This window comes from Onychostruthus taczanowskii, unplaced genomic scaffold (assembly GCF_017590055.1).
Source record: "Onychostruthus taczanowskii isolate IOZ18803 unplaced genomic scaffold, ASM1759005v1 scaffold142, whole genome shotgun sequence".
In the NCBI taxonomy this organism is placed as follows: domain Eukaryota; kingdom Metazoa; phylum Chordata; class Aves; order Passeriformes; family Passeridae; genus Onychostruthus; species Onychostruthus taczanowskii.
Window position 1 is genome coordinate 76,328 of NW_024498597.1, and position 22,481 is coordinate 98,808.

General features: G+C 48.8%; 1 protein-coding gene across 3 annotated transcripts in view; it reads left to right on the top strand.

The window, feature by feature from the left end:
- Window positions 1–22,235, top strand: part of LOC121332607 (rho GTPase-activating protein 39-like) — a 54,104-nt gene extending 31,869 nt beyond the window's left edge. For 2 of the 3 annotated variants that reach the window (XM_041398205.1, XM_041398204.1), the window contains exons 3-10: window positions 3,430–4,732; window positions 7,236–7,782; window positions 9,069–9,158; window positions 15,964–16,037; window positions 17,779–17,978; window positions 18,908–18,999; window positions 19,512–19,681; window positions 20,077–22,235. In XM_041398205.1, coding sequence (XP_041254139.1) covers window positions 3,430–4,732; window positions 7,236–7,782; window positions 9,069–9,158; window positions 15,964–16,037; window positions 17,779–17,978; window positions 18,908–18,999; window positions 19,512–19,681; window positions 20,077–20,271 — 2,671 coding nt within the window. In that variant the 3' untranslated portion in view covers window positions 20,272–22,235. The other variant, XM_041398206.1, reaches the window with a different exon arrangement.
- Window positions 22,236–22,481: the final 246 nt, after the last annotated feature.

Consider the following 22,481-nt stretch of genomic DNA (forward strand, 5'->3'; position numbering starts at 1 on the left):
AATCTGGGCTGTGCTCTTTACCACAGATGCAGGAGCAGAGGTTGTTGCCAGCTGAGGTCCCACAGGGCCCTAAAAGTTATAATGCCATGCTGGAGCAGAAACCCATCTCTGATGGGCAGGTTGGTGATGTTCTGCAGATGGCCAGGCCCACTCCTGAGCAGTGACCTACAGTGCTGCTCTGTGGGTGTGAATTGGGACAGATGGGGCAGGAGGTGGTGCCAGTGCCTGCTGTGTGGACAGGGAGGGGCTCCTTCCTGTGGCTCAGAGCTGAGCAAGTAGGTGGCTGAGCTTCAGGCTGAGTTGCTGGTCATTTGATTTTCTGGTGCCAGACAGTGTGTGATGAGCCTGGACGGGGGGCACAAGTCTGGCCATGCTGTGTCTGGCTGAGGCGGGTCTGCCAAGCGTTGGCTGAGTGGATGGCTCAGCTGTGCACAGCTGGCTGGACCTGCACTGCTGCACATCAGGGAGAGGAAAAACTTCAGGAGGTGGCTTGTGGAATATGGGCATCCAGCATCTTTCCACAGAGCACAGGGTTATTTTGCAGCCCTGCCATAACTGGCGGTCTTGTAAGGCAGTGGGACACATCTGCAGCTCTGGGCTATCCCTCTGCAACCCAGCAACTGGGTAATGCTGGTCCAGATGCAATGATGGTTGCTCTAGGGTTGAACTAAAATATATCCCAGTCACACACTTGTGGCCTGCCTGCTGAGTCAGGAGCTGGTGGATTGTTCTGTCCTTTGCCAGTCTCTCTTGTGTGCCATGAAACAAGAGACTGGCACAGTCTCTCTCACCGATACAGCCATGGAGGTGTCAGAAATCCTCTTTTAAAATCCTACCAAGTGTTGGTGTTCTGGTTCTTCTTGTTAGTCCAGGCACTCTTTGAGGAAGATCCTGGTCTTCAGCAGGGATTGAGACTGGAGCTTGGCTGTGCACAAGGAGGATGCACTGATGCAAGGAGCAGACCCTGTCCCCCAGGGAGGGATACCTGGTGGGCTGTGGAGCTGGCTGTCCTCATGAATGCCGCCCTCATCCTGCTGTGACTGCTGGTGGTTCCATGTGTGCATCCGCACTTGGCACCGCTGGCGCTCAACCCCTGCATTCGGCATCATGCCCCAGGAAGAAGCATGTGGAGGACAAGCCACTGAGGGCTAAACGGGAATGGGAGAGCAGGGGCTGTGCTGGATGGTGGCTTGGGCAGATGGAGAGGGGCCAATCTCATATTTGTCAATGTTTCCCAAGCTGCTCTTGGCATAGGGCTTAGGTCAGCACTGGGCTGCAGTGCTGTGAAGAGAATGAAGGTGGAGGCTGGGAGACAGGACTTCCTCATGGCAGTTATATCACCATCTTGAAGTAGTGTCAGGAGCTCCCTTAAAATAAAATCCTTGGTGCCTCAGTGGGAGATACGCAAGAGGTCCCAGAGCAAGAGTGGGCCCCAGGGTTCAAAGCAGACAAAGACAGCCCTTTCTCAACCTTCTCTGGCCACACCTGGGTAGTTGCACAAGAGAGCTGTATGGACTCTGTTCTGGGAAAGGAGCCAGCCCTGCACAGACAGGTGCAGCAAGTGTGATCTGAGTGTCATGAGGCCTTTGGACCCTAGCCAGGGGTCAGGCACTGCACCCATGGCAGGGCAGTGCCAGTCAGCCTCGTCTGTGCCACTCATGGTGCCATTGTGTCAAGGTGAGATTCACAACAACACATTGCCAACAGAGAGCATGTTTTGCCAAAAATACGGTAAGCAGTGGATGGGGAAGGAGCACACCACCCCTTTAGGAGGGCAGTGATTGGGAACCAGTGTGAGACATTAGGTGTGGGACAGAGGATGTGGGGAAGGTGACTGGAGTGCACCAGGTGAAATAGGACACCCACAGTGATGTGGAGCAGGTGTGGGGAGAGCAGGGGGTGTGCAAATGCACTGGCAGGATAACCATGGAGGAAGGACAGGCAGAATACTCCAGGGAAGCTGTGCTGAAGGAGGAGGCTGGCACCTGGCCAGGTGCAATGGCTCTGGAGAGCAGGAGCAGAGCAATAGGGCTGGGGTGTCCAGATACCTTGGGGTTTGGCAGGGAAGGCACAAGAGAGCCAAACATTGGCGGGGGACACCTCTGGACATGCAGCACGAGTGGGTGTGTGTTGTATTGCACTAAATAGTTATTTAGTTGTTTGCACTGGGTGTTTGTAATTTGCACTGTTCACATGATTTCTATCCTATCACCACATGGTCTTCCCCTTTCCACCTCTGCAAGTGTCACTGGTGGTGGTCTCTCCCCTGGTCAGTTCCTCCCCTCGCCCCTCCTCACTGGTATCCCATTGGCTGTGATCCTCTTCCTCCGCGCCCCCCATTCCCCCAGGTATAAAAGCCCCACCACGAGAAGGGGACGCTCTCTTTTCCATGCGGCCTCTTTCCCACCTGGGTCTCTTTCCCACCTGGGTCTCTTTTCCATCTGGTGGTCTTCTGGAAATAAACTGAGGACATTTGTACCCATGTGGAGAAGAGCGCTTCTCATCTTTTGCCTTCGTCCATGTAAGATCATGCGGGCTGGGGTCCATAGCTAACCAGATTGGACCCAAACAGCCCGTCCAGTCATGGATTCTTACAGGTGTGTCTGCTAGCACAGAGGCCATAAAGGACAGGTCAGCAATATGGAGTGGGGAGCAAGGTCAAGGTGCAAACAGCAAAATATCTGTGAAGGTGTTAGGGAAATATTTCCTGTCTCAGATGGAACATGTGCAGTATGCCTTCAGGTGATGGCTGGTAGCACATACGTGGAGGTAGGGCACAATTCAAGTGGAGCTGGGTCAGATTCAAGTGGACCTTCCTGGGGACTGTGGTGCCTTGGAAAACCTGGAAGCTCAGGTGGTTTAATATCCTTTTCATTCCCTTTTTCTCGGGGCTCACAAACACAGACTGGCTGTGGTCACAGCTGACAGCAGGTTGTTATTGCTACACTGTAGAATATATCCTGGGAACTGGGGGGCTGCAGTGGGCACGTCGGGTTGTGGTAGATCCCGAGTACTGTCATGGATCAGAGGTGATACTCCCTGCAGAGGAGGGTTTCAGCCATGAGAGCTGAGCAGGGCCAGTTGGTGTGGCCAGGGGTTCCAGATCCAAGTGCATCTGGACAAAATTGGGTGGAGGCATGGCAGGTTGTGTAGGAATGTAAGCTGTGAGTGGAGAATGGACACACCCATATGCCTCCCATAGACCTCATAGGTTTTTCTACAAAATAAACGCACATGTGGAAACTTAAATAAAAATACAGCATTGTCTGGAAGGACTGTCATCATAGTTGGATAATCTGAAAGCCAGTACTTCAGGGGAATATTCAGGTACTTTGAGACTAACAATTTGTTATTTTGTTAGATGTAGAAGGTACTTCAGTAAATATAATTCTTAAATAATTGTGTGTATTTGTATCTTTCTTCTTTTAGGGAGACTCCTACCCACTGGCAGCCTCTGCCAGGCACGAAAGCATCCATGTTGGTCAAAGTGAACAGTTTGAGGCAGATGCAGAACTTTTCAAACAGTTCTTTTCAGCTGCAGGGTACTCCAAAGCCCAACAGCCCAAAATCTCTTCCCAAACCAGCTATATATGCTCAGCCTCAATCCACATCCCAGAGCTCTGGAGCCACAAAGCAAATGCCTGCTGGAGAAATGAAGCAGTCTATGCAGATCAAAAAGACGGAGAGTGGTGGGTTTTGCCTGGTGATGATGAATGGTCCTACTCCTCAAACACCTCCAGCAAGCCGGACAGGAACCCCCCAGCCTGCATCCCCCACATATGCCTCTCCTGCACCTATATATGATGAGCCATCTTTAGAGTTGCCAATTTATGATGAGCCACCAGTAGATATGGACACCGAAAGTATTTGTGTGAGTGGGATGTCTCCACCAAGGTCACCAAGCAATAGCTTAAAAAAGCAGCTGCAACCAACCAAATTATTGCAGCATCCCAGTATGCAACAACAGCAAGCTGCAAAGAAGCATGTAAGAAATCCCTCTTCCACTGAGTACAGCCCAGCTGGCAGAGAATACATAAAACATATGGTAAATGTTGACCAATCTGTGAAACTCTCCCACTCTTCTGCTGCAACAACGGATACCTCCGCTAAACTGCCTGGTCACCTTGCTTCAAAGGACAGCTTCAAGGAGTCTTGGAGGATCTTGGAAGCCAATGTCCTCAAGAACATGGAACTCCACCACAGTCAGCAAAACAGCCTGCAGACTCAGGAGTACCCAACCGGCCATCAGGATTCTGGTTATTCAACTGGCCCGTCTCCAAGCTTGAGAAAAAGGAAAGGAAGGAGGCAAGGAATAGGTCAAGCAAGACCTGGCTCTGTGGGCAGCAGCAGTGAGCTCACAGCTCTGAATGACAAAGTGATCGCTGAGATGCGTGCTGTGGTGGGCAGGTCAGCAGCTTGCAGGGGAAGCAAAGCCAGCCTGGATGCTGAGAGCCTGGAGAATGGTGTTCCAGGAGAGAGCAGCAAGGTCAGGTTTCAGTCTGACCACTTGAAAAAATGCATCAGCCAGAGCTCCAGGGATGATGTCGCAGCCAGCAACAGGTCTCTGTACAGACAGGACTTGGAGATTAGGGAATTCTTTCCCAGCAGTGTGGCTGCTGCGCAGGATACAATGAGGCAGAAGAGAACTTTTGAGAAAATAGATTCTTTAGAAAAGAATGTCACCAGCCGGACAGACTTGGCTTCATCAGGTGCTACACGCCATTCCTCACAGGTACCTCCCCCATCTGTGCCATGTTACTTTTTTTTCTTTGCTGGACTTGCTAGACACATCATACACAGCTTGCTTCTGAGGGGGTTTAATTCCAGGGGTGTGCTGCAGGCAAGATACATCTGTTCCTGCAGAATTGCAAACAGGTCATAAAGCTTCACAGCTTTGCTCGTGGAAACCTGTTTGAGCCCAGTGGCTTGAGAGGAAGAATTGTGGGATGGGGCTCGTGTCCAGCAAGGCCTCAACACTTTGGGGAGCTCTGCTCTGTTATTTGGGTAAATGTGCTTGCCTGATCATGTTACTGTCACTCATGTCTCCTCTCATACATACTTTGTTCACTGGAATAGTCTGAGTTGGTGGGTATGGCATCAAGATTTGCGTAGCCACATGACAGCAATTCCTCTTTTTCTCTCTCTCCTTTTTCGAGTGGCTCTTCATATGCTATTCTCCCTCCCAATTCCTGAACATGGAATAGCAGTATTTAGAAAATCAGTGTCAGTGGCTCTAGCATCTTGTTGGAAATAGCTATTTTAAAGCCCCATCAGTGTGCCTGCATAAGGGGAGTAGTTTTTTCTCTCTAACCCAGCACTTCTGCAGGATTATTTAGCCGTCTTTTTTCCTACTTTGATTCAAAGGAATGTCCTGCTTCCTGGTTTCAGTTCAGATTTAGGTTCTTTGTAGATAGCTTTATATCTCCTGAAGCTTTTGCCCTTTTTTATCTTTGCTCACTCTTCCAGTTATTTTGCTCCCATTTTGAACAACCAGGGCCTCTGCATCAATTTGATAAGGCAGAGCTGATAATCATCCTCCATGCTGAAAAGTGGCTTCTTACTTTTCTCTAGTTTTTCTCCTGTTTGCTGGTACAAAATCTTTCATGAAGAAACTTGGAAAAGCTCCTTGACTATTCCAGATTGCTCCAGCAGACCTGTGAGGTGTAACTTTTCTTTGAAAGCCAGGCTGACACCTCTCTGCTCTATAAGATTTATCTGTATGCGTTCTCTTTATTGCCATTTTGGATCAATAAGTGCCTTGCTTTCCTCTGAAACCTTTTGGAAAACTGATATCATGTTTCCACATTTCCCACTTTTCAGGCAGAGACACATCAAGTTTACATGACTTGCATGTTACTATTAATAGTTCAGCAATTTTATTTCATAGCCTCTTTAGACTTGGTAGGAAACTGCTCTCCAGTCTTCTGGCTGTGTTACACCCTGTTACATTGACAGGGAGAGCTGAAAATTGATTATGCACAAGAAATGGTAGGTTGGGGATAGGCTGTGAATGTCCTTGAAAGTGAAGAAAAATAATTCATATGTGGTAATATGGAGAAGCAGAAAATGAAAGGAGACAGATGTTGTGGTAGAGGCGAAAAGAGTCAATTAAAAAAAAATATTCACAGAAATACTCAAGAATCCAAGGAAGGAGGGGAGGAAGTTGCAGAAAATATGGCAGCAAAATCACTGCCTCACCTGAAAAAAACATCAAGTGTCTTGAGTGAGCAGTGATGTCTTGTGCTGGGCTTGCATGATAGAGAGGAAAATCGGGAGATAAGAAAACTTGGTATCGGAGGAGGGTAGGTAGGAGTTCTGGGACAGGCTAAACAGAGGTGGCTGTGGACAAGACATGAGAGAGAAGCCTCAGAGAGAGCAGAGGAGAGAACCCAGAGCCTCCTGAACCTCAAGATAGTCTGAGGAGGTGACTCCTCAGAAGGAGCATGCTGAAGGAGCAGGCAGGGTGACAGAAGGAAAACCAACTCCACGCAAGTAAGGTGTTTTGAAGGAGACTGAGGATGTTGAGATGGCAGTCAATGTGTTGAGTGAATTCAGAGAGGGTGAGGAGGTAGAGGAGTAACTCGAGGGATAAAAAAACCAAAGTCAAAAGTCAGGGGAGATTATTCTGCCCTGGGCTTGCAATGAGGGGTGGAACGTGATGTGTGCTAATCTCATCATCTGCATGCCGAGTCATGTGGGGTGTGAGATGGGAAAGGGCTGGACTGCAGAAGCCTCTGTCCTGAATTCAGGAGTTCCTCTCTACTAAGAAGGAAATACTAACTTGCTCTAAACTTCTAAGGACTAATGTGTGTTTTGGGGTTAACCGTAGACCAGTGTCCCACCCTCCTTCTGGGCTCCTGGAGCTCCATTGGAACTGAGGAGTGCAGAGATACTTGGTTCCTTGGTGTGTGCTTGGTGCCACAGAGCTGTGCTGCTGCTCTGGAAATCAGCTCACCTCCTGCCTGTCCCTGTAAACTCGGCGACAGCTGGGACACTCAACCCTGTTGCTCCAGATCCCAGCACTTCCCTTAGTGACAGCATTAGTGTGTGGCTGTGCCAGCCAGGCTCTTTCAGAACTACAGGTGTTATTCACCAATTCTACATGTACCAAGTCATGTTTGTACAGATTCACCACTGTGCAGTTGCTGGCAGCTTCATGTCTTGCTCTGGATAATTTTTCTAGCCGGATAAGGAGTCACCTAAGCTGCTCTTAACGTGTCTATTCTTCTTTGCAGCCTGAGACCACAGAGCTGGAGACCAAGCAGGAGGGCAGTAGCCAGCGTGGTGGCTGTGTGGGATGCCATTTCCCTTACAACACCCTACGGAAGCCCATCTCTCAGAGCAGCATGGCGGACTGGGCTTCCAAAAACCTGAACATGCACACGCAAGGCATCTTCCGACGAAGGATCTCCATCTCCAACATGCTGTCCTGGAATGGTGGCTCCATTAAAAAGCCAATGCTCATCACTAGCAACCGGACCATCAAAAAAGAGGCATGTGAGATGTTCAAACTGGTGCAGAGCTACATGGGAGATCGTCAGACTCGCATGGACCGCAATCACGTGGCATTGGTCACAGTCACCAAATGCTGGAGCATGCAAGGCCTACGGGATGAGCTCTACATACAGCTGATCCGGCAGACAACAGATAACATGTGCTACCGAAGCCTGGCATGGGGCTGGGAATTGATGGCCATCAGTCTGGCCTTTTTTTCTCCATCACCCAAATTTCAGTCTTACCTGGAAGGTTACATTTACCGCCACCTTGACAGTGATGAAAAGAGTAAGTGCCTCATGCACCTCGTCTGTATGCAGCAGCATCTTGCTGGGTTGTGACACATAGTCAAGGTTGTCTGGGTTTTAAAAGTACAGGTAGTTCCCAGCTAGTGCTGTGGGCTCTGTCAGTGAGAGCACAGTGTGTTGTCTGTGTCCACCTTTCAGTGGTGGGATGAAGCTGCCCCCAGCTTGTTTCTGGAAAAGAAATGCGATCCCCAGACTGTGCTCACCTCACCCATCAGCACTTTGGAGGGTTTACATCAGAAATGAGCTGATGTAAACCCTCCAAAGGCAGAGCTTTTCTGGGCTCTCTGATGATATAAGTTACTTTTAAGTTCCTTGAAGCTGGCAAAAAAAAAGGATTGTTAGTATCTAAGTTTTTAAGGGAGCCATCACAGACACTGAGAACAGACCTTGGCTGTTTGGGGATCCTGAAGAACGCAGGCTTTTAGTGTGAAGAGATGCAATTTATCTGTCTTTCAGAAGTTTGGGGACCAGCCCAGCTTATATTCTGTTATTACCCCAATTTTAAATTGCTGTAGCATCTGGTTGGGGGGGGGGCGCAGGCATGAAGAAAAGAAAAAAAAGCTAAGTACCAGCCTGGAGAGTATTAACTAGTATTTATTGGCTTATTTCCCACTATTGCAGCTGCACTCACTGTGTCTTGTCCAGTCTCAGGCTAGAACCAGACACCTATTTTCCCCTTGATCTCTGGGGATCTGCTGTGTTTGAAGCCCCCCCAGGTCTCCAGGATGGCTACAGGAATTCTGCCTCAGCACCCCTCTGCCCCTTCTCATGAGCATGGTGGCAGAGATTGGACCAAGGGGCAAGTGGTACAATGGCAATATTTGCCTTCTTTTTTTTATGATTATAGCCTTAATGTGGGATTTCTTCACTGAACTTCCAGGTATGCAGCACTAGTTTGGGTTTTATAAAGATTTTCAGCCATTGTCACTTCTGTTCAAAACCATTCCCTCCAGCTGTGCTTTGCCCAGAATGCAGGCAACAAGGAGGAGTACTCTGAGATATTGAGAAGATGGTTTTTTGCTGGTGTTTAGGCAGGAAGTTTATTTAGGTATGAACTTTTCAACTGTTTGGCCATTTGGAGAAGCTGAATGATGTTCTGAGCCTCTCATTCAGGTTCATTGGGAGCTGGCTCAGGTGCAGGACCTTTCCCCTGACAGAGCTTCTTATGCTGCAGTCAGGCTGGCTGCCATATCTAAGCGCAGTTCTGTATTTTGGTATTTTAGTATATACCACATTATTAATCCAGACCCTCTTCTGAATTTTCAGTTGCCCAGCACATCAAGGAGCTTGTGGATCTGAAAAACAAGAAGATCACAAAATCCAGGAAAAAGAGGAAACAAAACACAGAGGATGAAGGTAGGGAGAGGCACAGGGAGCTGAGAGAGAGGTTTACACTGACTTTGAGCAGGTGGCAATGCTGAGCTCTGCTGAAAATCAGACCATTTCTTTAAATACAGAGACTTGGATTTGGGAGAATTTGTCTGGTGGCAGGCTGGTGTTTAAGGTTAGACCAGAGCCTGGATTAGCAGTGTGAGTGGCAGCTGGGCTGCATTTGGGGCAGGTGGGGGCCCTTTCAGTCACAATTGTGCAAGTTGTGTCAGGGATTTTAAGTTGTATGCAGACCTGGAGCTGTAATTCCTCTGATCTGTGCATGCCACATTTCCTGGAGCATATTCTGGTGCTAGAAGCCATATGAGCCAGTGTGTTGAAAAGAACCTGTCTCAGTTGTTTTAATGGATTTTGTAAATCGCTGCCTAACCTGAGGCTCTTCCTAGAGGGTGCTGGTACCTGGTGAAGGACACTGCCTTTTTCTCTCCAGAACTGGCTGACACACTTTCTGAGCTCTGCAGCCCAGGGCTTGCCCTGACATCTGGGTGGAATGAACAAGAGCTTGTATATTCCTTCGGACTTAGTTTAATTGCTGGCTGCAGGATAACACTTTATTTGGCTAAAGCCTTACTAGACAAAGTCTATTCAATATTTTTTATATTGATTTCAGGAAACTTCAGTTAGCCCTGTGAACTCCTCTCAGGCAGCAGTTTATATCAAGTAGCTTCAGTGTTTTTAGTCTGTGAGAGCTGGAGTCCAGCTTCCTGCATTCCTGAGCCCTCCCTGACACCAGCAGACAGCTGCTGCCTGTGGTGGCTTCGCCGTGTCATTGCTGTGTCACCCTGTTTCATGGGGCAGCTGCAAGTCAAGGGTAGGGCTGAGGACAGCATTCATTGAACATGAGAACAGTGTTCATTGTTTCTCTGTCTGTGGTGGGATTCAGAGCAGAGACTTGCAATTGCATGGAAAGAATATATTTTTGGTAGGGATATGTGTTTTTTCTTTCCTGTTCAGGCCCAGGAGAGTTCAGACCATTCTGAACCTTTGAAAATTCATTTTGCTTGTGCTTCGAGGGACTAAGATATCTTTATGAGACAACTCCATGGAGATTGTTCTGTTCAGCAGGGCATGCTGACTGTGGGCTGAGCAGGCTGTTCTGTGCAATTAAGTGTCTAAATTGCGTGTGCTGGAGATGTACTTAGGAAAACAGATGTAGTTTTCACCTAAAAACAAACACTAAATTTAAAGTTTTAAAAAAATACAAACAAAAACAAACAAAACAAACATCAGCAGTTAGAAGTTTTGTAGGTCCCTTCCAACTCAGGATTTTCTATGTTGCCTCTGATACCTATTTTTATATATATATATGAAATGTTACGAAAAAGGCATGCCAGGATAACTTTATAAAGTTTCCAGAAGGAAGCACTTGAAAGTCAGCTGTGCCTGTGTGGCCGTAGTTGGGGCTCTGGTGACAGGTCACACACACTTTCATAGAATCACAGAACCACTAAGGTTGGAAAAATCCTCTAAAGTAATTGAGTCCAACTGTTCCCACAACACTCTCAAGGCCACCATCAAATTATGTCCCCAGGTGCCACATCCATACATTTTCTTAATACTTCCAAGGATGGAGGTTCCACCACTGCCCTGAGCAACCTGTGTTCCAATGCCTAATTACCATTGCAATGAAGAAATTTTCTCTTCTCTCCAATCTAAATGTGCCCTGGCGCAGCTTGAGGCTGTGTACTCCTCTGTCTTTGTGGCCCAGGAGGCTGCTCTGGCAGGGACCAGGCTATGAGTTGTTCTGCAGGGATTCAACAGTGAAGGCAGCAGGGCAGCTCACTCAAAACAGCTTTTTCGCAGTGACTGAAACTCTGAGGACTTTTCCTAGAGACTGACCTCAGAATTGCACCTGAAGTAAGGGGGAATCTTGCAGGAACATACCAGGCTCTCTCTGCTGGCTGGAAAGGTCAGTTTTTCCCTAGAATACCTACTTCTGTTTGACCAGCCCTGCTTTCCAGATGTGTGAGGGGTGGGTAGGATGCACCTGAAGCTGCAAGGCTGTTGTGAGAAGTTTCGTGGTGGCTCTGAAATATTAAGATGCTTATGGATGCTGTAACATCAGTTTAGCAGAGAAATCCATAAGGAAATCAAATGTACTGACTTCAGTCAGAACTGAATAGAAGATAAGTAGGCATCTATGTAAGTCTTTCAGTGAAAAGATGAGTTGAAGCACTGATTCCCCACACATGCACACATACTCCTTTCAGTCCAGAAGCTCATAGGTGAGTAAATATTTACCACCTGACATATACCCAGAGAAAGAATTCTGAAGTTTCCCACACTTAACCTCTGCAGTATTCATCTTCTAGCTTAATTCTCTATGAGTAAATGAAATGCAAATGTGATGCAAGGTCTTTTCATGCATGAATAACCTGTTGGCAGGCAGAAGAATAATGGGTAGGAATAAATGCTGTGTTTTCAGAAGGAGGATTGTCTGCTGATCCCACAGGAATGCAAGCTGGTCTGTGGGTTTATACAAGGAGACAAATTATGAGCTGACATCTCAGTGTTGATAGAAAATTGTTAACAGCTATAAAAATTAAGGGTGCAGCGGGATCTGGCGAGGGTGACAAACAGAGCAATCAAGCAACAGAGAATACTGTGTCACCAAAAGCAATGTTTTTTACATGGGGGAGAGGTCCCTGACTGCAAGTGCAGGGCGAGGCCCCAGTTGAGCCTTTTTGAGGAGGGAAAGATATATTCCAGCTTCTATATGAATTTCCAGAAACATACACATTGCTGGGAAGTGGTCAGAAACCAAAAGAGGGGTCAGGAACTTGCAGGGAAGGACAGAGAGCAAAGCAGCATTTGGCTGTAGTTGTGCTGTGCCTACTCTGGATGTTCTGCCCAGGGTCTCTCCAAGGCTGATGAGTGAGGCAGGGGAGGCGATGTGAGCTGGATGTGGAATGGGGAAGAGGGGATATGGTCAGTGGGATGAAAGAAAGTTAAGATTACATAGGGAAAGCAAGAAGAAAATTTCTCACTGTGTGCCGTAGCAGAGCTGAAAGCTGCCTGGTTTTTGTGTTGGGCAGCAGGCTCAGGAATGGTCTGTACTGAAGCACAGCATGAAATCCCAAAGGGCCAGCACGTTGTTCAGATTGCTGCGACCTTCCTGAAAAAGCATCTTGAAAAAGACACCTCAGGGGCACAGGCACGTCTGTGCTCACACCGGCTGATTTCAGCTCTTCTGTGATCCGGGCCACACAGAAGGACACTTGGGATCTTCATGTGGGTTCCAAGGAGAGCCTTTACTGAGCTTCTTCCTCAAAGGGGTCCAGGGATGAGGAGCCACTCAGACAGGGAAAGCAGGGTTTTCATAGGGATCTTGAGGGGTGGGGCAGAACACCAGGGCCAATGGGCTGAGGGTGCAGGGATGGAGCGAGTGGGAAAGGCCAATGAGATACATTGAATCTGCATGTCACAGCAAGGCATGCTGGGAGAAGCTTTTTTCATCACCGTAAGAAGGGTGGTTGTGGCTTGAGGGGTTTTCTGTCCAGGGGGGTATTGTGGGTTCTTTCCCTGTTGGCCCACCAGCCTCCACAGTTCAGAATGTAAAGAGGTTTAGAAAGAAATGGGACAAATGCAAAGAAAAGAGGTCTGTCTCTTGATGGTTAATGGTCCAGGTACAACTCTGCCTTAGGGTATTGCCCACCTGCTGTTAGCTAGGATTTTTCTGAAGAGAGATACTAATTTTTAAGACATCCTGTATCTGTTTCTTGTCTTGGTGACAGGTGCAGGCTGCTTGCTTGTCTGGCTGATGAACATGGCATTTCCCATACAGGGAATGGTGATTGAGAAGCATTGTTGGGATGTAGAAGGAAGCACTGGTGGTGTGAGAAAGAAGAGCTAAAGCAATGCTGTAAAATGGGGGATCCCTGGGCAGATCTAAGCCAGGAGAGCAACACTGCTGGTGCCAAGCCCAGCTTACCTGCTCAGGAGCACATACCCCTGTGCTATAGAGTGCAGTGAGGTGGGATTCTGGTCTGAGAACCTGCTCTGGCTGTGCCAGGCTGAGATCCAAAAGGCTGTGGTAGATCGGAGGAATATCCAGACAACAGCTTCTCTAGTGCTAAAATACATATTCTATGGCCAGGTCCTAAATCCACTGTTTGGTGCATTTTTAGGACTTTTTTTTTGCAGGAAAGCATTTAAGTCTGTTCCAGAAGGTATATTCCTGCACGTACCTGGTCTGGATTTTAACTTTTCTAAAAGGAGGTGTTCTTTAAGGTGCTGTCCACATGTGTTTCTAGGCTGGCATATGAAGAAATATTTTCCTTTGAAAACTATTTTTCACTGTGTGGGCTGTTAGTAGTTGTTCCTGAGCTCCTGTGATACCATAGGGAATAACAGATCATCTTGGATTTCTTAGATTAATTATCTGCTACAGAAGTGGAATTGCCTTCAGGATTAGCCCTTTACAGGTAGTGCAGATGAAGCTGCCCAGCCCTGCACCAAGAGACAGGAGCTGGGCTGTGGAGGGAGTACCTGGTCCACATGTTTGGAAATGTCAGCGTGCATGATGAGCTCAGTGCTGGGAGTCAGTCTCCAGCTGAGTGTTCTGAAAGCAGCAGATGGTTGGGACAGGTTGCTGATTTGGAAAAGCTGAGGCTAAAGCTAAATTCTACTCCTCTCCCTCATGTTCCTTCCTGCAGCTCAGCAGGTGCCTTCTGGCGTCTCTGTCTCTCTCTCCATTGTTGCCCATCCCACTTTACACATGCCCTGGGGCCAGGAGCACTTGTGTTGGGGCAGGGAGGCTGCCTGGGAGCCATTGCTCTGTTCCCTCTGGGATGAGTGCTGCTCACCCTGTTCCTCAGGGCTCCTGCCTCTTTTTTGGCCATTCAGGTCTATGGACAGTAACTCCTCCATCCTCTTGTGCATGCAGCAAGTTTATTTTTCAGTTACTTAAATTTGGTCAGCTTCACGTGTGACTCTTAACAGCTCCCATTGGGTCACAGGCTGCAGCATAGTTGTCATGGGAGCAGGAGGCCTCGCTGCAGAAAGTGCTGGATGTAGATTTTAGGCTTTTTCTGGGACTGGGGAGCTTCCTGGGAAAGTACAAAATAGGCTGCCCATGCATCAGCCATGCAGAATCTGCAGGACACCAGTTTCTTTTGCAAACATGGTTAAGCTTTTAGGGTGATTATGTGTTTCATGGTCTAAATACAGTGTGAAAAAATATTTCTTATTATTAGTTTTGAATGTGCTGTCTCCTGCAAAATTGCTGGGATGCAGAGACACAGTCCAGCTTCGTCCCCTTCCCCTCTGAGAAGGGTGACACCTCACTTCGGGGTGTGTCTCACATCGGACAGCAGAAGCTGTAACCTGGGATAGTGAAGCATCACAGGGCATCTCATTTGATTTGTTTCCTTTTAATCCTTAGATATTCCCAGTGTAAGTCATGCGTAGGGTTAGCAGGATTTTTGCTTACAATGAATATTTTGCTTTAGATATTCCCTAGAGAGAAATTCCCAAAACTGGCTTTCCTTCCCATTGCCTGTGGGAGATGGGAATGCTGTTGTACCTCTTCTGGTATGGCTCCAGTGGTGTGGAGAACAGCCGTGAGGCAGATTGATGGAGGCAGGAAGTGCTTGTTTCATCAAGAGGAGCCAAGGACTGTGGTTTATGTGCTGGCTGAGAGGACAACACATCTCCCACCTCTGTGAATTGTTCTGCTTGGGAAGAGTTTGTCCTCCCTCTGCATTAAGAGGATTTGAAGACCTCCAAGCTCCCAGTCAGCATACCTAAGCCACAGGGGATGTGAAAGGCTGATGTGAAATGCACAGCGTCTGACTAGAATGTAGACTTTGACAGCCACAAGTATTTGAACTGTGATGCAAGTTTTGGGCCTGGCAAGGAATCAAATAGGGCAGATCTATTCACTGCTTGCAGTGAGCAGTTTTGGGTTTTACTTGGACAAGAGTAGAAGGCCAGCGGTTTTGGAAGAACTCTCAGCAATCAGTGCTCTGTCATTGCAAACATTTCTCTTGGTGTCAGGGTGGGATTATCTCTGTGAATCGTGGCTTGCACTTGCCTTCAGAGTACGCTGAACCAAGCACAAACAGAGCAGGTGCTCTTGTGGAGGGCAGCAGCTTTTGAGGTGCAGTTCCCAGGCTTTGGTGTGTCCCATTTTCCTTGTCTCACAGAGCATGCCTGAGCTGCATGGTACAAGCTTGGGTTGGAGAAGGTTGCAGGCAGGAGCATGAGGAAGCCTTCTGCAGGTCCCCGGGAAGATAAGATCCCATCAGCTCCCCACGCCTCTTCTTGTGTCCTGAGGTCACTGTTGGTGCTGCCACTCTATCCCCACACACCTGACTCTACTGCTCCTCTCTCCCTAGCAAAGGAATCGAAGTTCTCAAATAGTAAACAACCTTGGCTGTGCCCGCCAGGCTGGGGCCCAGGCATGTGTGTGTGCCCAGGCTGTGAATGCTGAACTGGTGCCGTGTGTGGAGTCAGGGAGGGCAGGTACACTCCGGGTGCGAGAGGAGGAGATCTGCAGGAGCAGGGATGGGAGGTGCAGAGCTATGAGCCTTCAGTCAGGAGATGAATCTTTCTAAGCCCAAGCACTGGCATGCACTGACGCTGCCTGCCGTGGTGCTGGGAGACCTTCAGGGCGCTCAGTGCAAGTTTTGGCAGTCCCGCCCTGCTGCAGTGGGCTGTGCATTGAGGGGGCTGCTTGTCCAGAATGAGCTGCTGTGCTGGAGCTCTCTGAAGGGCTTCGGTGTGGGGTGCGTGGCTCTGGGCTGACCACTCATTTCCTCTTTCCCACCAGGTCTGCCCATTAGCACCTACGCCAAGTACTGCTACCGGAAGCTCCATAAAGTAGCTGTCACCGGAGGCAAAAAGGTGAGCAGTTGCCCTGACTGCAGGGCCTGGGGGCTGCCTGGGGGACTCTGGTGGTCACCACTGAGTCAGTGATGGGAAATGGAGATAGAGTGAGCAGGGGAGGTTTGCTCAGAGTACATTTCCCCACGAATGTGTGGGAGAGGGCTGCTGTTCTGCCATCCTTCTGGCAGACAGCAGTGCCTGCTGTGCAAGCAGCTGCATGGCTGCCTGCATCCTGACCTCAGGGACAAAGACAAACCCAACACATACCTGTTTGCAAGGTAAAAGGAGTTGTCTGTGCAGGGGATACTCATCATTTTGTTTCTTCAGGTGAGGGAAGAGTCTCCCTTTGCACTGAGAGCTTATATGGGCTGTGTCTTGCAGCTGGTTTACTGCGGAGTTGTTCATTCCCAGTTCAAACAGTCATACAGCAGAGATGGCTGGTGCAGAGGGGAGTCTGTACTCTGTGTTACCTGAAAATCTTCCTTTCTTCCCTCTGCACAGTTCTGCCTGTGGCCATGAAAAGTGGTAGATGGCCTTGGCTTGTCAGTTCTAGGTCGCTAAGCCGGATCTGGTCATCAGGGGGTTTTTTTGGACATTCCTTTGGGGCCTCCCTGCCATCTGAACTTTGCGTAGTGAACAAATTAGCTGAAATACCTTGAGAGGGGTGAAGGCTCCTGGCATCCTGCCAGTGGCAGGACAGTAAACACATTGCACACAACTGCAGCCCTGGCCACTGACCCTCAGAGGACTCAGTGGGAGCTTCCCCCTGTCATGTTCCCCACTTGGCTGCAGGATCCCTGCTGAAGGTCACTGTGCTGGGCAGCCTGTTCCCCCTGCGATGGCTCTGTGCTTTTCCAAACTGACATTCAAAACCCCTTTTAAGTGTTGGTATTTGTCAAAAGCAGCAGGTACCAATGCTCACTTCTCAGGTTTTAGCACCTCTGAGAGCAAAGCTTTCCCTGGAATTGGAAATACCTGGAATTCCCATCTCCAAAAGACTGTTTTACACCTGTCCATAGCTAAGCACTCATCTGATGCTGCGTTGGGGTATAGGTGCCCTCTGCTAAGCTTACCACAGCCGGGGCTGGGCTGGGCTCCACTCCATACTGCCTGCTCCAGCAGGTGGAGTGTTGCTGACTCTCTGTGTGTGGAGACACGAGGCTTGACTCCATTTCAGAAGACTGATTTATTATGTTAAATATTATATTAAAATACTACATTAAGACTATACTAAAGAACAGAGAGATCAGAAGGCTACAACAAGAATAGAACAGAATAGAATAACAAAATGCTGTGACTGCTCACAGCCTTGGCACAGGTGGCTGTGATTGGTCATCAATGGAAAACAATCCACATGGACCAATCACAGATGCACCTGTTGTATTCTACAGCAGCAGATAGTAATTGTTTACCTTTCTCTCCTGAGGCTCCTCAGCTTCTCAGGAGAGGAAAAATCCCAGCAAAGGATTTTTCATAATATCATAGCTACAGTGGAGCTCCAGCCAGAGCAGTCCCCTTGCTGTGCAAAACACAGCAACAGAATCTCTGCAAAACCAGCCCAAATTCTCCAAAGTGGTCTCCTCTGCTCCTCCTGGGCCGATGAATAGAACCACCCCTGATTTTAGGCAGCAGAACAAGAACCATGCTGCCAGGAGGCTGATGAGGTGCCCACATGGAGGGTCAGCCTTCTCTGTCCTGGTCCCTCTTTCTCTGTGGGCTGGCTGTGCCATGGCTGCACTGAGCTTTTCTCTGTCCTCAGGGCCTCCGGAAACCAACAGTGGAAGAGATAACGCATGCTAGGAATGCCATCCTCACTCCGTCACTCTTCGGCAGCTCCCTGGAGGAAATCATGCTGCGGCAGCAGGACATGTACCCAGGGAACAAGCTGCCCTGGGTGCAGACACAGCTATCACAGCAGGTCCTGGCCCTGGGAGGGGAGCAGACTGAGGGAATTTTCAGGTGAGCTTTTGGGGTGCTGTGCTGCTTTTGAGCAACCCACTATGTCAGTCCTCATAGCCAAGGAGTCAAGATTCACCTCCACATGCTTCCTCTTCCCTAAGAATAGCACTTCACTGTGGACTGGACAAAATCTGACTTTCCTCAGGTTCAGGAATCACCTCTTGTAGTATCGTTAGCCAGCTGGCATGTGTTAGCACAGAGGGAACTGGTGTAGGTGTGACTTAGCTATGTGGTCAGCTCATCCCCAGGCAGGGCGATGAGCTTTCATCAGATTTGGCAATGGTGGTTAGCCGGTGTAGGGAAGGGAGGAGCTCTGGTGTCCTGACAGAGCCCCTCATCTAATGTGGCACATCAGCCATAGTGCTGCACAAGACACAAGGAGTCCAGAGAGACACAAAATCTGTGTGGTGAACACAGGGGATTCTGCTTTGGGTTTGGGTTTTCTGTGTTGTTTTTCTTTGTGTGTGTGGTTTTGTTTTGCACTTAAGATTTGAATTAGTTTCTCAGTAGCTAAACTTAAGATAGTTATTAAAAGGCTCCACTTTACCTTGTATGGGTAAATTTTTTGATAGATAAATAGATAGATAGACGATAGATAGGGGTGTGTGTGTATATATAACTATATTTAGCCAGAGATGCTGCTCATCTTTGGTCTGAACATGCTGCAAAGAAGCCTAGTTATGGAAAATAATCACTGCTGAGAACAGCGATAGTTGATATCAGAACTAGTTGGAGCCCCCACTTCAAGATGGTGTATAAAAATAAGCACCCCCTTCTCTCTGAGCAACTGCTGCTGTAGCTGCCACTGGTGCCTGAGGCCTTCTCCCTGAGGCCCCAGAAGCAGCTTTGGAGCCATGCTTTGCTGGCCAGCTGCCTCACCAAGCACATTGCCTGGCTCACTCAAAAGGACCTTTTCTGTGCCTCTGCAGGATACCTGGTGACATAGATGAAGTCAATGCATTGAAATTGCAGGTGGATCAGTGGAGAATCCCAAACAGTCTCAGTGACCCCAACATACCAGGTACAGGACTGTTGCAGGTGTGTTGCTGCGGCCCCAGCCACGGTGCAATGCGGAGGGGGAGAGGCAGGTTCAGGAGCAGCTCAGTGGGTGTGCTGCTGCTTGGGAATGTGTACACAGGCTGTCTGCACTGACTGGGATTTTGTTCTGTGTCTTTTCACTGCCTTTCCAAACACTGCCCATAGAGGAAACACTGGGAATGGGGAGGAATCTCTGTCTCTGATGCAGTAAGGCTGTGCAAGCTGGGCAGAGTGGTGGCAGTCTTTCAGGACTCCTTGTCCGCTTCTTTAGGCAGCCCCAGAGGTGCTTCCTGGAGGAGCAGGTAGGTAGCAGCCAGTATTTCCCACTAACTGATCTGTTTGGGTGCCTGAGCATTTCAGAGCCAAGACTGAATTAAGGTGAAGCAGCACAAGCACAGAAATCCCTTCTCTGCCATCTCTCTCGCTGCCAAGTTTGCCCCTAAAGGGGGTGGGGAAGTGACCAGAGCTATTCTCATGCTCCTGCTTTCTGCCCAGCCTCTCTCCTCAAGCTCTGGTATCGGGAGCTGGAGGAGCCTGTGATCCCCCAGCAGTTCTACAAAGAGTGTATCAGCAACTATGAGAACCCCGACGCTGCCGTGGCTGTGGTGCAGCTTTTGCCGGAGCTCAACAGACTGGTGCTGTGTTACCTCATACACTTCCTGCAGGTAGGCAGCCCCCACAGCCCTGTACTGGGGCCAGGAGCATGTGGGGCACAGTTAGTGGGACAGCTGTGCTGGGACCATCAGAATGGTTTTAAGACCTCTTCTCAGTATTTAAGGTGGGATTGATGGAGGGGTGTTTGCTGGCCTTGTTCCTTATGGAAGCAATAAACCCTGATCCTGATCTTGTAGAGCCTGGGGTTGGTTTCCTGTCTGCCAAGGCTGCTGCTCTGTTGGTATATCAGAGCACAGTGCTCTTCCCTGTGGATGTGTGGCACTTGGGGCACTGTCCTTAAGGCAGGCGTTCTGTCTGCTCTCCTTGCACCTTTTCTTGCACCATGTGTTTGGACTTCCATGCCCTTTTCCACTGCTCCATCTGAATGTGTTCTTGCTATCTGCAGATCTTTGCTCAGCCATCAAATGTGGGCAGAACAAAGATGGATGTGAATAACCTGGCCATGGTGATGGCCCCCAACTGCTTGCGCTGCCAGTCGGACGACCCCCGCGTTATCTTTGAGAACACACGCAAGGAAATGTCTTTTCTCCGCATGCTGATAGTACACTTGGACACGAGTTTCATCAAAGGGCTGGTCTGAGCCACTGGCCCCACGGTGCAAAATGTTGCTCTGAGGAGCTGCTAGATTAAGTCTTCTCCTCTCCACGTAGGTTTCTTCTATTGTCCTTCCTGTTGTCATGCCCTGGGTTAGCCCTTCAGCATCTCCCAATATATGATCATAAGGACTGGACATTTCTGGAAGGCTTGGTTCTGTCAGCACCAGGAGTCCTTGGGCACGCCAGGTCAGGTTTAGCAGTTCCTGGCCTTTCAGTGTGTGTCAGAGAGGAGCAATCCTCTTCCTGAGAGCCACAAGATTGGGTGCTCAGTGAAAGGGCTGTGACATGTGTGAGGAACTGCTACGTGGGGCAGTGAGACTCTCCATTTCTCTTCTGGAGGCAGAGTTGGCTTGAGGTAGGAGAACATCACTCCTGTGCTGTGGCATGATCTGGTCCGAGGGAAGGTGCTGCCTCATCAGGAATAATCCTACTACTATGGGGACAGCCTTGTTCACCTCTGCAGACTGTTGGCTGGAGGTGTCAGGGTTGTTCTGACATCCCACAATGCTGTCGGTGGAGGGCTGTGAAGGTGCGGAGGTTCAAGAACTGTAGAGCTGTGCAGCAGCATGTGAGACCAGCCCTGTGCTGAGTACCCACCCACACCATGGCACAACAGGAAGGCCACACACCTGACAACAAACAGTTAAATAATCACTTTGGCATACTCTTAATGAGGGCCGTATCTTCTGGAGCAGTGACCCAGTGGCCTTGCAGCTCCTGTTTGCTACAGACAGCATGAGCTGACACCAGCTTTGCTGAGGAGCACCTGAGCCCATGCTCAGAGAAGCCTTCACAGCTCCAGCTTCTCACACCCACATCCTTCCCAGACCACTCTGCTGGGAACTAAATACCAGTTTGACCCACCCTTCTGGCTCAGCCCAGGTCTAAAGAAAGCCCCCAAGAGTCAGAAGTGCTCCTGTGCTCAGGTACACCCTTCCAGGCAAAGCAGCAGCAGTGCTATGTGCTTGAGAAATGCTGGTACTGCCTGTAGTCAACTGTGGTATCTATACTCTTCCTTTGAGGTGTTTTCCTTGCTGGGGGTGGCAGGTCTGCTGCAAAAAAGTGTGTTTTGGGATTACTGATGCAGTGCTAAGTCTGTCAGTATCATGCAAGGTTGCATTTGTCTTTCTGTATCCCCCTCCCATTCCAGTGGGGACCTGGGATTGTTCTCTCCAGACTGCAGGGGGGAGCTGAGCCCTGCCGACAGTGAGGTTTAGAGCTGATGCCTCCATCAGTACCAGCGTGGGCGTGAGGTGCCATGTGCAGTCTTTCTGAGAGGGTTCCCAGAGCCTATGTTCAGATGAATTTGAATGAACTCCAGAGCAGGAATTCAATTTGTGCCCACGTGAATAAAGGTTCCTCATACCAGATGATTCTGTGGTCAGGAAGTCTTTCTCCCTTGTCAAGATTAACTTTGTCAGACATGCCCACAAAATGTGCCAGCATCTGTTTCATGTACACACCCATCTTCATGCTTTGATGCCACCCAGCTTGCTCTGTCCTTCTGTAGTGCTGAACAACTTATTCTTCAGATGTTGAGCTACTGCCCCAGAAGTGAAGAGACAGACAGAGGTTACCAGCTCTGACATGCTGTCCTGAGATTTGAATCGCTGAACAAGCTCAGGCTGTCCTGTTCCCTGCCAAGGGCTGGAGCAGCCATGTGGGACCTGCCCTCGTCTTCGGGCTGCAGGTGCCTGTGTCTGTGTCAGGCTTTGCCTGCAGCCACTGCAGTGGTGATCCATGTTATTTCTTGCACTCAACCAGTGGCAGTCAATCAAACCTTAGGCATTTGCTGTTAATAAAAGTGAATTATTCTGGCAAGGGTTATAAAACATGCTCATAAAAGACACTGGATATTATTGTCTTTGCCAACAGATTTGTAAATACCAATCAGTAAAGTAGCTTTTCCTCTGTTCTAATAATAATAAATACAATCTTCATGGCTGTATCTTTTGTGAATTGTCTTTCTTGTGAATTTCTGCAGCACTATTACATCTGGATGGGGCTGCACATTTCAACCTGAATGTCAGTGCTCTTGAGTAAGATTTGAGAATCAGCATGAAGTAAGCACTTGGAAACCTTGCTTTGGGCTGGTTCTGTTGTTCTTAATTCTCAGGAAGCTACCAAAGGACACTTAAGAATCTTGGAAGAGAATGGGTTGAAACAGGTAAAAGACAATACTGCTTTACACATA